The 12,961-nt window shown below is 39.0% G+C and overlaps 1 protein-coding gene across 1 annotated transcript; it reads right to left on the reverse strand.

Moving 5' to 3' along the window:
* Positions 1-1,249: 1,249 nt before the first annotated feature.
* On the reverse strand, positions 1,250-11,214 carry LOC137297819 (EGF-like domain-containing protein 2). Its single transcript, XM_067829774.1, has 11 exons — positions 10,723-11,214; positions 9,175-9,257; positions 7,718-7,822; positions 6,530-6,649; positions 5,716-5,918; positions 5,218-5,363; positions 4,545-4,699; positions 4,117-4,192; positions 3,861-4,011; positions 3,289-3,418; positions 1,250-2,962 (listed from the first exon to the last, which is right to left on the reverse strand). Exons 2-11 carry the CDS (start codon positions 9,239-9,241, stop codon positions 2,799-2,801), a joined length of 1,317 nt encoding a protein of 438 aa, XP_067685875.1. The 5' UTR covers positions 9,242-9,257; positions 10,723-11,214; the 3' UTR covers positions 1,250-2,798.
* Positions 11,215-12,961: the final 1,747 nt, after the last annotated feature.

The following is a 12,961-nucleotide window of genomic DNA, read 5'->3' on the forward strand; positions in this document are numbered from 1 at the left end:
CGCGACTTCCACAGGAAATGAAAGTCGGACAACTGGTAGTCTAGACATTGTGTACCGCTCTGATAAGAGTAGTTTTCTGCTATTGTAGGTGTGGTTGAATTTCAAGCGAAATGAGTTATAATAACCAATATGAGTAAATAAACACAGTGAAAGTAACTCGGAAGATCAAGATTCACTCATGAGAACTGAAATACCTACAACAATTGTGCACTTGTGCCCCAATGCTAAAGTACAATGCAAATGGTTCTAACTGTGTGGGGATTAGGACAATAGATGTGTTTGTTTAAGGTTTTGTATTCAGTGTTGTCATGTGTAGTGTCTTCATGGGATCTCTTGTCTCCACTCAACGAACACACGACGACAAGCGAGTACTGGTAAACACATATATATAAGATGATAAGATGACAAATGACCCCAATTTGCATACTCGGGAACGCCCCACAGAACGATCCACTTGAAACAAAACGGAGAGAGGTTGTCTGATAAATATCGAGAAGTTCATTTTCCCCGTGCGTTTCACGCATGAATTGTTAGAGCACACCCGATCTGGGAACAGGTACAATCCCAACGAATTGAATCAACACAATATACTGAGCAAATATGTTTAGGACCACCGATCCATTTCACGAAGCAAATGACATTTTCCTGGGGTTTTTTTAAACAAAATTTTTGAACGTCTAAAATGCTTATCAATGCCCCAATCATCTGTTTGTCTTCGTCTTCACTAAAGGCTAGCGTGGAATATCAGTATCTTATGTCTGAAATTACAGAAATTGCGGTGTTGGTTTCATGTCACGGTTAGCATGTATTGCACGTGCATAATCGTCAAGCTGCCTGTAGCAGCCAAGTGTACTCGCCCAATTCGTTGTACCGCCTCTCTTGTCACAATGCGTTTACAGCGCAAGATCATCTAATATGTGTCTAGCAGTAGTTACAATCACCCACTTTATTCTGACGTGACGTTTTCAGAGATAGAACTATATAGGTTGTACAACTAACTGAGAATACTACATCATGTAACACGTTTTTGCGCAGACACTATTAGTCACTAATATGGATATGTCAGTGTGAGGCTGTATGCAATATGTTTGTGCTTACAAGGGGCGTCATCAGTCCTTATTTATTGGATACAAATCATGGTGTGTGCTCGCGCTCCAATTACAAATACGGTATCTGTACCTGACTTTTGTTTACGTGTGCAGGCCATTATCGTGAAGTGATGAACAGTAATACCATATAGCAGTCGCAATTATAGTAAAACCAGACAGGCAGTTTATTCAGTAACACAGGCCAGATGGCCTATAGTACAATAGAGGTTACTTATCGTTATAAATATTCAAGTGTTTCTTTGAGTCTGTGTTTAACAACACCCTGGAAAAATCATGGGAAAAACCAAGAATAGAAGATTTCTAACGCCTGAAGCCCAACACTGTTTTCCATTATCATCAAGCATCTTTAACATATGGTAACATTGATAGGGATAAAGACAATTATCCATTATAAGTAACTTTAATCAGGATTTGTAACTCTCACTTGGCTAGAAACAAACAATGAGTACCGCAGTGTTTCCCCAATAACAGATTTATTGGAAGCATATTTTCCCATTCCTAGAAAAGTTTTAAAATAACTTAAATGAACTTTTTCAATAACTTCAAAATACTTAACTCCCCCAATTTCTGAACCGAATAACAGCATCGGTGATATTCTTCTGTTGAATATTGAATATTCTGACGAAAAAGAAGTATTGTCATTTTGCCTGATTTATTTCAAAAGTGGCATAATTACTTTAGAAACCTGTGAGGCAAGATTTTTTAAACGCGGCAGACCAACTTAATACTGACGTGTATATCAGTCCAAGGTATTTATAATGTGTAGAAAATCATCTCAATCAAGAGGATAGACACAGAGAAATTGAAGCATGAGGGTTTTTCATGCCCTCAAACCTCTGTGTCTGTTAGGTGCTCGAATCCCATGCCTTTGAAATAATGATCGAGTGTGTGAGTTTGCGCCACACTCAGCAATACTCCAGCTATATGGCGGCGTTCTAACCGAGTCTGGATCAGACAATCCTGTAAATAACAGCATACGCATCAATGTACACAGATGAAAGCGATAACATGTGTCAACCAAGTCAGAGAACCTAACCACCCGATCCTGTTAGTCGCCTCTTACGACAAACCTGGGTAACTGAAGATCAATTCTAATCAGGGTCTTATGAAATACCTGTCGCATTCATTTTTTCAAATTCCTACCATATACCTACATTTGTAAAGAAAAATGTATTTTCATGAACAACACATAGTTATATCTTTAACCATTTATTAAATCCCTTGGCTGATTAGATATTCCACGTACATTTATTAACACCAAAATAAGTTACATGGCGATCACGTTTGAGAGAGAGAATTGCATTACGATAAAGGTAAATGGCACATATATTGTTCGTCTCTGCATTGTGAATGAAAATAAATGGCACTTATTTCCTATTTTTAATGATGTACAAGATTCTTATATTCTGACATATCTGAGACAGAAGACTATCTGTAGTATTTTGAAATAACTATTCAAATTTATCATTAATTTCAATTAACATTTTACAGCATGTTTTGTTTATGAATGCACAAAATCATGGGCCGAAACAGCAAGAAAAAATTAAGAAAGCAAGAAATTTAGAAGTGTTCATAACAAAATTGTGAAAATACAAAAGCTAAAATAGTTTTCATGCTTTTTATACTTTTAACTTCAAAGTTATTAATAATATTGTATTCGGGATTGGCATAAGAAAACAGTAGGCCATGTTATTCCTGGATGTTCTTAACAGGTGCCCGCCTGTTGATGAGACAAACGCCAAGGACAAGACACACCCCAAGGAGGACGAGGACAACGACAGCCAGACCAATCACCGCGGCTGACAGATTGATGGCACCGGTCTGTGCAACAGCGTCTTGAACAGCACTCTTCACTGGAAGGAGATAGTTTCAGACATAAATATTTGTGTGAATAAAATTGACACATTTAGTGTGGTATGGTGCCTCTTAGCAAAACGAATAAGGTTTTAGACTTTCTATCTTTGAGATTTAAAAAACTGCAAACAATGTAACACGCGTTTAGAACAACCCGTCTAGACCCTCTTCCCCACCGATTCCATTGAGTGAAAAGGCAAAGAAGCAGCGAAATGTGCATGGCAGGATCACTGAAAACGACTGTTCGCCAAGCAAGTGAGCACGTCCTGCTCTTCTGATGTTACAATTAACATTTATTGATTGGTCATTGTTGATAATAACTTACCCTCCGATGCTGCAAATGGGTCGTTGACTCTGACATATGTCACAACCGTCTTTTCTTCTGTAGAATTTGACGAGGCGGTTATTTCTCTCTTCTTACGCCCAAAACCGGACGTTCCATCGGTACAGGTTACCTACAAACAAACGTACAAGAATTAACCGACACAATCGTCATGCATATACCTTAGAAACCAATTTAACTTTATCCATCAATCTAAATGTATCTACAATCTGGAAGGATATCGAGGTACTGCTTTGATGACAAAAACATTCAACGTACAACGAATATTTAGTTGACGGTTTCTTCAGTAAGGCTTTCTAGAAACTCACGAACCAATGCATCAAACATTGTTGAAATATTGTCACTTTTTTTTGAATAAGTAATTGTCGGTTTACGTTCTTTTAGATATATTTGAAGCTTCACTTCAAGTACATATTCTAGTTTAGAACAAAATCATCGGTGAATACGATGCATTAATCCAGAGTACCCGTGACATTAACTGACCATCAGTTACCGTTTTTAACCCACATCACGGAAAGAGGTAGCAACTTCGAATCATGTACATGTGCACTTACCGCTGCGCATTCGGTCATTTGTCTGCAGATAAGAACTGAACACTCGTAAGTGACAGTGGTAGTTCCTGTGAATTTGATAGCTCTTGTCTCAATTACGACTGGACTGCCTCCTGTACGCGAAGTGCTTTGAACAAAGGTCTTCGTGGGACAACTGCAGTAAAAGAAGTCAAGTTAAAATTTAGGTATTTGCTGCAAGCAATGAAAGTTATTTATTGTAAACATTAATTTATTTGTGTGCTTTAGATTTTAAACGTACCTGTTTGCAATAAATTGAACTTCGTTCGTTCCACTGTCTTTGGCTTTGCACGAGAGCACACGTATAGCAGCAAAATCTGTAACATTTTTAGAATTTTTATTCAGGGTAATTTAGGAACATCATCATATCAATATGTAACATATATCTTATACTCAGGATGCTAGATTTCGCTGATGATAATGAGACAAGGGTCCGTGTTAAGGGCTGTTCAATATTGTCCATAAATTAAGAAAACATGATCAAACGTGGACCTACCACGCGTCAGTATTTCTAACTGGTATAAATTTACAAAAACTTAGTCTGGTCCTGTGACGATAAATATGTTATGACATGTACCGAGAGATTCCTGTGGTACTAAACAGAGAATGATATTCAGAAAGGTTGTAAATATGTAAATGTAAATATACATGCTATAAAATGATATATACCAGAGGCAGAATCAAGTGTGAATTCCAGTTTAACCGTCGAGCCGATATCAACTGCCGACCCAGCAGCAATAAGGGCGTCAGCACCGTTCTTCATCACAACTGTCACGATATTAGCCCCGGCAGGGTCTGCACTGACGTTTGCTGTAAGCAGTCCACTGAAATCGGAACATTTTAGAAATTGATAAATACAAAGTTCTAATACGACTTTTTCATCTAAAATCCTCCAGATGGATTATCATAGGTCGTCGTAGTATAGGTGGGAAATGGTGAGTGCAGCTTCAGCCACAACTGTGAAAAAAATTGCTTTGTTTGTGTGTTGTTGAGGTCTCTCCTAACGTTCCTGCAGGTATATGACGGCGGCCTGGACCAGTCTGGACCAGTCTGGACCAGTCTGGACCAGTCAATCCATTGAGTGTCATCGTGATCATAAGGTCACATGCAACCCCTGACGGTTCGGATTAGAATTCAGCAATTAAGCTCACTCATTTGGTTGATGAATGTCGCTGATCAATGCTCCGTAAACTACATTCGCTCCCTCACTCATACAGAAAGAATGAATCCAGTAGTTATATCATATCAACGTTTGCTGTGACGGGCTCGTCCACAACTGATGGCCACGTTTCACGTAACCCTGAAGTATGTTTATAAGATAGAGACACGAAATCACGCTCACTTATTTGTCAAGGATAGGGGTTCGCTGGTAACTGTTTTCTTCTCATCGCCGCAGCAGAATTGGGCCTCAAAGTCGAGTCCAGTCAGATACAAGGATTCGTACCGACAAATGACTGTAAAGCACTTAGTCTTCACGCCATCGGCATCCTGGAATTTATTATTATATGACCTCTTGTTCAATGTATTGAGAAATCAGGACACGTGGTTAATACGCATTTTGCAGATTCAAGGAGTATGATGCGGTACACGTAGGTATTACTACATCACATTGTCATTTATCTCTATGAATGATATTTATTTTATATGTGTATAATAGCTACACTACTCGTTCCAAACCGTTTCTGTCGGTGACCCAAAGTTGGTGGCATCTGTCAAAGATGCTTCCGGGAAGTCTCCCGTCCACCCCGTTGGTGTATCGGTGGGCTTAGTTTCATCTCTGTGAATGATAATTATTTCATCTGAGTATAACAGCATGATGGTATAATTTGTAGTTCCAAACCGTTGTTTCTGTCGGTGATCCACAGTTAGTGGCATCTGTCAGGGATGCTTCCAGGAAGTTTCCCGCCCAGCCCGTTGGTGCACCAGTCGGCACAGTTGTAGAAAAGCTGCAGGTGCTCTCAAACCCCTTCACATAACACGTTGGTGTACCCGGGACGTTAACGTTCAGAATGTGCGAGCCAGCTGTCGAACAACTCACATCCACTGCAATTCCACAGGAAAAGATTGAGTAAATATTCCCTGTGAAACGTCGTTAGTCAATAGTTAAATGGCAGTTCTAGTCACATCAAGTCATGGAATGAACGAAATGATGGCAGTAAAACCTATAAACCACTTGTCATCCCTTTAGCAATACAACCTAAAATAGTTCACAACACTAGGAAGGTTATTCAGGCTTAGACTCTGCCCTAGGTGAATAGGGCTTTAACTTATGAAGCGTATCTTTTGTGCAGCAGCTGAAGAGGTGAATGAACGAATGTCTTCCTGTTGTGCCACCACGAAAGGACACCGATAAACAAATTAAGTACCATCATCTCATACATTCAGTAACATATTCAAGGTACAACGTACTCTACATAGGAAGCCATTAGCTATGTATGTCATAAACAAAAGTGAAATGTTAAAACACAGTCATATTTTGCATAGGAAGACAAGATGTCTTATTCATTTTCTAAAAAGTCTAACGCAATTACATTGAGAAGCAAAGGACGAAACGGGTTTATTGTCTGATGTTTACGTTGTTGACAAAGTGAAACGGGTAAGGTCTGTACCGTGTTTACCTGTTCAACTGTAAGTAAGGCGGAATGTGCACCTACATGTTTTGTATTGACATTTGGGTCCGTAGAACATCTCCGAGCAAACACATGTAGAACCATCTTGGAGGCATATTGACCCGGTGTTCTCACATGCACAGCCAGTGCCAACGTTTACAACATCTGAAGGACAATATTTCCAACATTTAAAACCTCAAAATAATCAAAGAAAACCTATCTCACTGGCCCTATGTCCTATAAAAGAAACGCCGTGTCTTTCAGGTTTTCCAGGAACGCGTGGCAGGGCGTGGACATGTCAGCTCCTGGCGGCTCAACATAATGCTCTATACCGGTCATCTGGCCATACTTGACTGCTCAGTTATTGTCAGTAACAACCTTTGTCAGTATCCCCAATATCGCAAACAGCGTGCTGTCATTTCGGAGCACAAGTTATAATCCTTTGAGGAGGATGTTGAAACGTATGCTAATTTTCTTAAGTCACAAGAAATCGTGTGCGGGTCATTGACAAAAAGTCATGTCCGACGCAATTCCCCATTTTAACTGGTACCATATGTGTCGATTGTTTTCCAGGTGAAAAAGTGACTTTCCTTTGTATGTTTAATGTGTCACAGGTGGGGATGTTTAAGATGCCCTTTACCGCCAACACAAGGTCCTATCACAATACGTAGTATAATGTAGGAATGTCTACTTATGGTAGAATAAAGTACCATAGTGTATTCACTCTGTGTTTTCCACATACATATGTAATATATTCAAGACTTGGTCCTACAAACCGTACGGTGTTCATATCGTAAGCAACATCACACAATCTTGTGTAACGAAGACAATCAAGTGACCGTGTCTGAACACTCGATCCAGTGAAGTCGTATCTAATTTCATATCTTTCATATTTAGATATATAAATTAATATCTAGAACACACAAGTTTGTTGTTAAATGTTTATAGTTTTCTGCCAGGAAGGACAGGGTTAGGTCTTCAGCAACTAATTCTTGACTTTGATCATGCATGTTATCATGACATTGGAGAATAAGGGACTTTCTGGTCCAGAGTCGATTTACCGACAAATACCTCAAATATCGCTGAGAATGGCGTTGAACAACAGGAAAACAAGTTTCACTAATCATTGATTCAATATCATTCGTTGATTTCACGTTTAATATGTACTCATATTGTTTCATCCTCCTCATCACTGCCATCATGATGATTTAGAGAACATTTATAAACGCCTACCTGTTCCACAGTCATAGTTCCCCTGTGGAGATGTACACGTGCAGTCTCCGCTGGCATCACAGCTGCCCGTTGCACACGTATCATTCGTCCGTAAGCAGTTAAATTCTGCAATTATCAGTATCATGCAGTGGTTAATGGATTTTTATTATACTAGATATTTGTATAACGCCGATATCCAATCTCGACTTCCTGGGGACTAACATATCATACATGGCTTTCCCAGTTTACATAATAGCGGAGTTCGGAAAATTAGGAGTACAAAGTAAAATGAAAAGCAAACCATAAATCCCATTGATAAGTACTGAGGGAATGGCCTGATACCGCAAGAACATGGGCATTATTCGCGACGAATCAACAATGCAGCAGTGGGTTCAAAGCAGTGTCATCCTTTGGCCATTATACATTAGTGAAGCAACGAGCCACAAAATAATGCATTCTTAAGTGCATGAGAGCACATTAGAAATGAAGGTGTCAATCACTGCATGATTGTTCTTCATCAGCATTCCCCGAGTATCATATAGCGTGTAATAATACAATATATAGTTTAATACATATTTAGAAATCCACAAAATATCGACACTCGGGCGTTCAAGGGTGATTTGAACCTAAACGTAGTCACTGTTTTTGTTCCTTTTTATATACAGTGGAAGCTCTCAAAGCATGCAGCTCTCCAACCCTTCGTGCTCTTAATGTCGGCACTAGAATTTGGTGCTGGCAGAAGCTATTTAATTTATGATTATTTACATGCCTTCCAATCCGGGATCAGTCTATTCCGATTTTCGGCACAACAAGGACCAGCCAACGTACTGTTTGTGCAGTAATTAACGTTCTCCAAACCGGTAACCGGTATCTCGGCTGTCCTTTTGGTGGTTGTCTGGTTAGTTGAACGTGCGATAACAACAAAGTGGATTACCATCGGCATTAAGCTCATTGATGTTGCCTGATAAAAGTAGTATGGATAAGGATTATCTAGGTGAGGCAAACTGACAGAGCGTGAACGTCACTTGTGTTATAAATTGTGTTACAGTTTGTCAGTCGCTCAACATGCCAAGATGGCTAGACCTTTCAAGCGGGTAGATTGGAAGATAAAACCACTGGTGATAAGCAAATCTCAGAAACCTCGTTGCTTCAAAAACATTTCCAACCTCGACACTCTGCATGTACCTTGGAGGTCTAGCAAGAGGGAATGGATGAATCGGCAAGCATAACTTACTGACTTTTTCACCTCATGACTTCTAATGTGTTGTATTTTTCAGATGTTATCTTCAATGAAAAATATGATGACTATCAACACGTTGTTCAGTCGTATTTAAAAAAGGATTCTCAGGTTTAATACTCAAAAGTTCTCTAAATCGGTACGCCCTCTATACCAGAAGTTTAGCCGGTCACAAAGAATGCCGGTTTAGATGGTGTCCTCGGACCCCTAAACGTAGTCAGTATGTGTATATCCGCCTTACCTATCGAGGACTGTACCTGTAGAATAGCAATGGCAATGATTCCGAGAAGTTGTAGCAGTCTTGACATCGTGTGACGGTGGTGTCTGTAGTACGAGAGGAAAATAGATACAATTTGACATTCGTGTATGATCTGCTGACAAAAAAGTGTGCAGGCTTTCAATAGTAGCAGCTCACATGCCCCTTTGGTTACACATTTAAGATAACAGAATGAGGCAGCTGATGGAGTATATTTTCATTCCTGATTGAAAGATGCAAATGAATATTATGGGAAACTTGTGCAACCGCAAAATACAGTTACGTTTTGTAAGACAATGTCGATAAATATTGTACATGGTTTAATGTCGGGTAAAACATTACTGATACTTGGTCTGTCTACGCATTTTGCAAACATAATGTGGCTGCACCTTTCTAAACATATAACGACAGATTATATACTAGACCAACAGTTAGTCTCTGAAATGAACATATTTTACTGAAAAAACGTTCATGGTAAAAAAAATAATATAATGAAATGGAGCCCTGAGACGGTCTTCATTTTCAGAAGCTTGAAGCTATGAAAATCTAGACTTACCACATTTTCTAGACTTGCTTGGGCTTTCTTGGATATATATACTTCAGGCTAATTATATACTTGTATATTGAGTATGTAACTTGGGCCATATTTTATATAGGCATCATTAAGTTAATAAAATTAATGAATGCTTACTGAAAATAGATATTTAAACATACGCAGGACACATTCATATGATTTGTAACGGGTGAACATGGTATAAGATAGTGTGGGAGTTAGGTCCAATTCCGTGTAACAGTACTCCAGTGGTACCACAGCTCGTCTGCATAATCGGGGAGGACTCCGGGTAATGCAGTTCTTAGACAGTTACCACATTAGTGAACCGACTCCCCACCAAAAACAAAAAAAAAAACAAAAAAAACAGTGCGCATGGCTATGCTGCATCCGTACCCCTAGTAACGTGGGAGACTTCACGACACTCCTTCAGTGTTTCGCCATCTGAATTTCGCCAGGCAGTATTAAAGTAGGACTTAAATACGATCCAGGACATTTTCTTAGGTTAGATGATTAAAAACTAGGATCCTGTCTTTTCAAAACATATTACTCTGTAAAGCTAAACCTGAGAGAAGCATATTTTTTTTAAAAATGAAATATAAGGTAGTATTCCCTCGTTTTCTAAAATTAAAACTTAAACTTCATGGAGTAATCATTGTTGATAATGTGATACACCAACTGAAAAGAGTGTAAACCTCTATCCTTGCATGGAAACACGACGTCGTTTTCTCAAACAGTTTAAACAGTTAATTACGTTGTGTCTCTGACACCTGGAATAGATAGCGTAAATGCGAGTGTCGAAATGTCTACTTGTACTGGCGTAATAACCAGGCCTGCAAACTAGATAAAAGCCACAAGACATAGTTGAAATAAGAGATATTCTAAGGTTAACATCTCTGAAGAAATCATGTACAGTAGGGCGCGTTATACACAATAAACACCGTTGATAGAAGTTAGTTCCAATTTTTGGTAGAGATACTTACCTAAATATGTTTCAGCTCGCCCTCCAGAAAGATCAGTATGCGCTTACACTGTTTTCTTCGATATATATGTACTACTTGAGAGGCCTCTCCTTTATTACTGTTCCGGGTCGCGGAGTGTCAACACATGTGCATTCTTTGATTTAATACGACCTGTCACTGGCTGACGTCGAGAGGGTGTGCATCCTCTTTCCTTTACCCAATCTTTGCTCAAAGATCAATCTAATTCTATTTTAGGTACCTATAAATATACCACTGAACACCACGAAACAACCCCAGCTAGAAGACACTGATGTCTTTGGTGTAAAGAATTACAGAATTAAAGATGTACAGAGCAAATCACTTTACAACATTGCAGGCTTTCTCGAGTAATTATAACGGCTAAAGTCAATGAAGTGTTATCAAATCTAATTTACACATGTTGCCCACTGTAGGATCCTTGGCCACATAACTACTAGTCCTCGAAACGTCTACTTGGCTGGTTAATTGCTGTTCCTCGTGAGGTTCACTTCACAATGCTTTTGCTTTCTTTATACACGATTGTCCAGCAGGATCTACGCCATCTCATTGGTTATCAAAGACGGCAGGTTACTATTTGAAAAAATAACAAAAATCTAGCCAATATTATATATTTTGGTTACATTCATTTGGACCTGTGTGTCACAAGAAAGAGTGAGTAAGTTTAGTTTTACGGCGCACTCAGCAATATTCACGGATCTTCACGGGTTGTGTCACAGGAAGAAGGACACTATTTGCACACTACACACAACTTCCTGTCAATGATGATAATGTTAACATAATGTTAAAACATATAAATATTTCAAAATTTATCTATCAGTTGAAGTTCCTTTAAAGTATTGGAATTTTAATATAGATCCCTTGGAGAGATTATACTTTTGCCATCACCCCTGACACGCCAATATCTCTGGAGCTCGATCATGGTGTCTTTAAGACTTGCTCGCATAATACTGAAGTTAGATTTGGCAAGCATGGCAGTCACATTGATATGATGGGGGTATTAGGTATAGTGGCAAGATATTTTCCATACTAAGAAGGGTTACTTAATTCACAATTGTTTTGAAATTCATGCAAGCATATTTCATAATGAGTATGTGCACACAATTGAGATTTACAATGAAACCCGGAGCTTCGATGTGACTAGCGCTTTAACCACTAGGCTACCCCACCACTAGCTGCTAATGAGTGTTCAAAATCAGAAATTTGGATATTATGACCATGATATCTACAGACAAATTCTGAGGCTCCATAACGATCAGTAAGAATTAGTGCTCAAAGTTCTCTCAAATGAGATGAGCTTGGCAGAGGTGCTAATGTTAGTGAGTGAGTTCAACGACAAATGCAAGCAGGTCATTTCTCAGTCACTCCTGCATTTGTGACTACGAACATTTTGTATGTATAATGTAATTATTATGGTATAAATATGTAAAATAGCATGTAATACCAATTTGACGATATAGATTTTTGGGTTTCACATAGCACATTTACGAACTCGTCTAACATTGCCTCTAAACCTGAATGTAAATGAAGCTGAAGCTGTACTTGCATGTTCCTCCCTGAGGTGTCACTAAACGCCGTCAAGCCTAGGATATTGAAGATGAAAACCTTATTGCATATCTCCGCCTTATTTTATACCTTGAACAAGAAGTGACTCAAGTCTCAACGGTAAAGGTTCATGCACATAAATTACACTAATATGAATAAGAGTCTCAGGCATCTGAACGTCTTCTGTGACCACGTATGATGTTTGCCCATCGCTCCCTTGTCAGCTGTTTTGGGGTTTTTTTTGTAATTCTCACGGATTGTTACATGTACATGTAAGTGGGGATGCGAATGACTCAATTTACTACCTATTGGTATCTGAAAAATATATCCGTGTCATATTATGTTTTTGGTGTCCATTCATAATCATGCTTGGAAAAGGTGACTACTTTCAAGTGGAAGGGCGAGGTCTTTGGAAAGGTGACATATTGTGTCTTGATGCCATATCACTCTAAATACTTTAAATATGGATTATGTGTACAGTCACAATCTGGATCGGCTTAAGGAACTTCATATTGCAAATGGTGTCTTATTTAGGTGCTTGGAGAGGCTATTGGTCACCATGCTTTGTATCAAATGACGTTACAAGAAACCATTAGACGTTAGTCAGCCTTGGTATTGGGGTTACAAAGCAAAGTCGAGCCGGCTCGGCGCCAGTAGTACTTGTCTGTGAAAGATAGTC

The sequence above is a fragment of the Haliotis asinina genome, chromosome 10, assembly GCF_037392515.1.
Source record: "Haliotis asinina isolate JCU_RB_2024 chromosome 10, JCU_Hal_asi_v2, whole genome shotgun sequence".
In the NCBI taxonomy this organism is placed as follows: Eukaryota; Metazoa; Mollusca; class Gastropoda; order Lepetellida; family Haliotidae; genus Haliotis; species Haliotis asinina.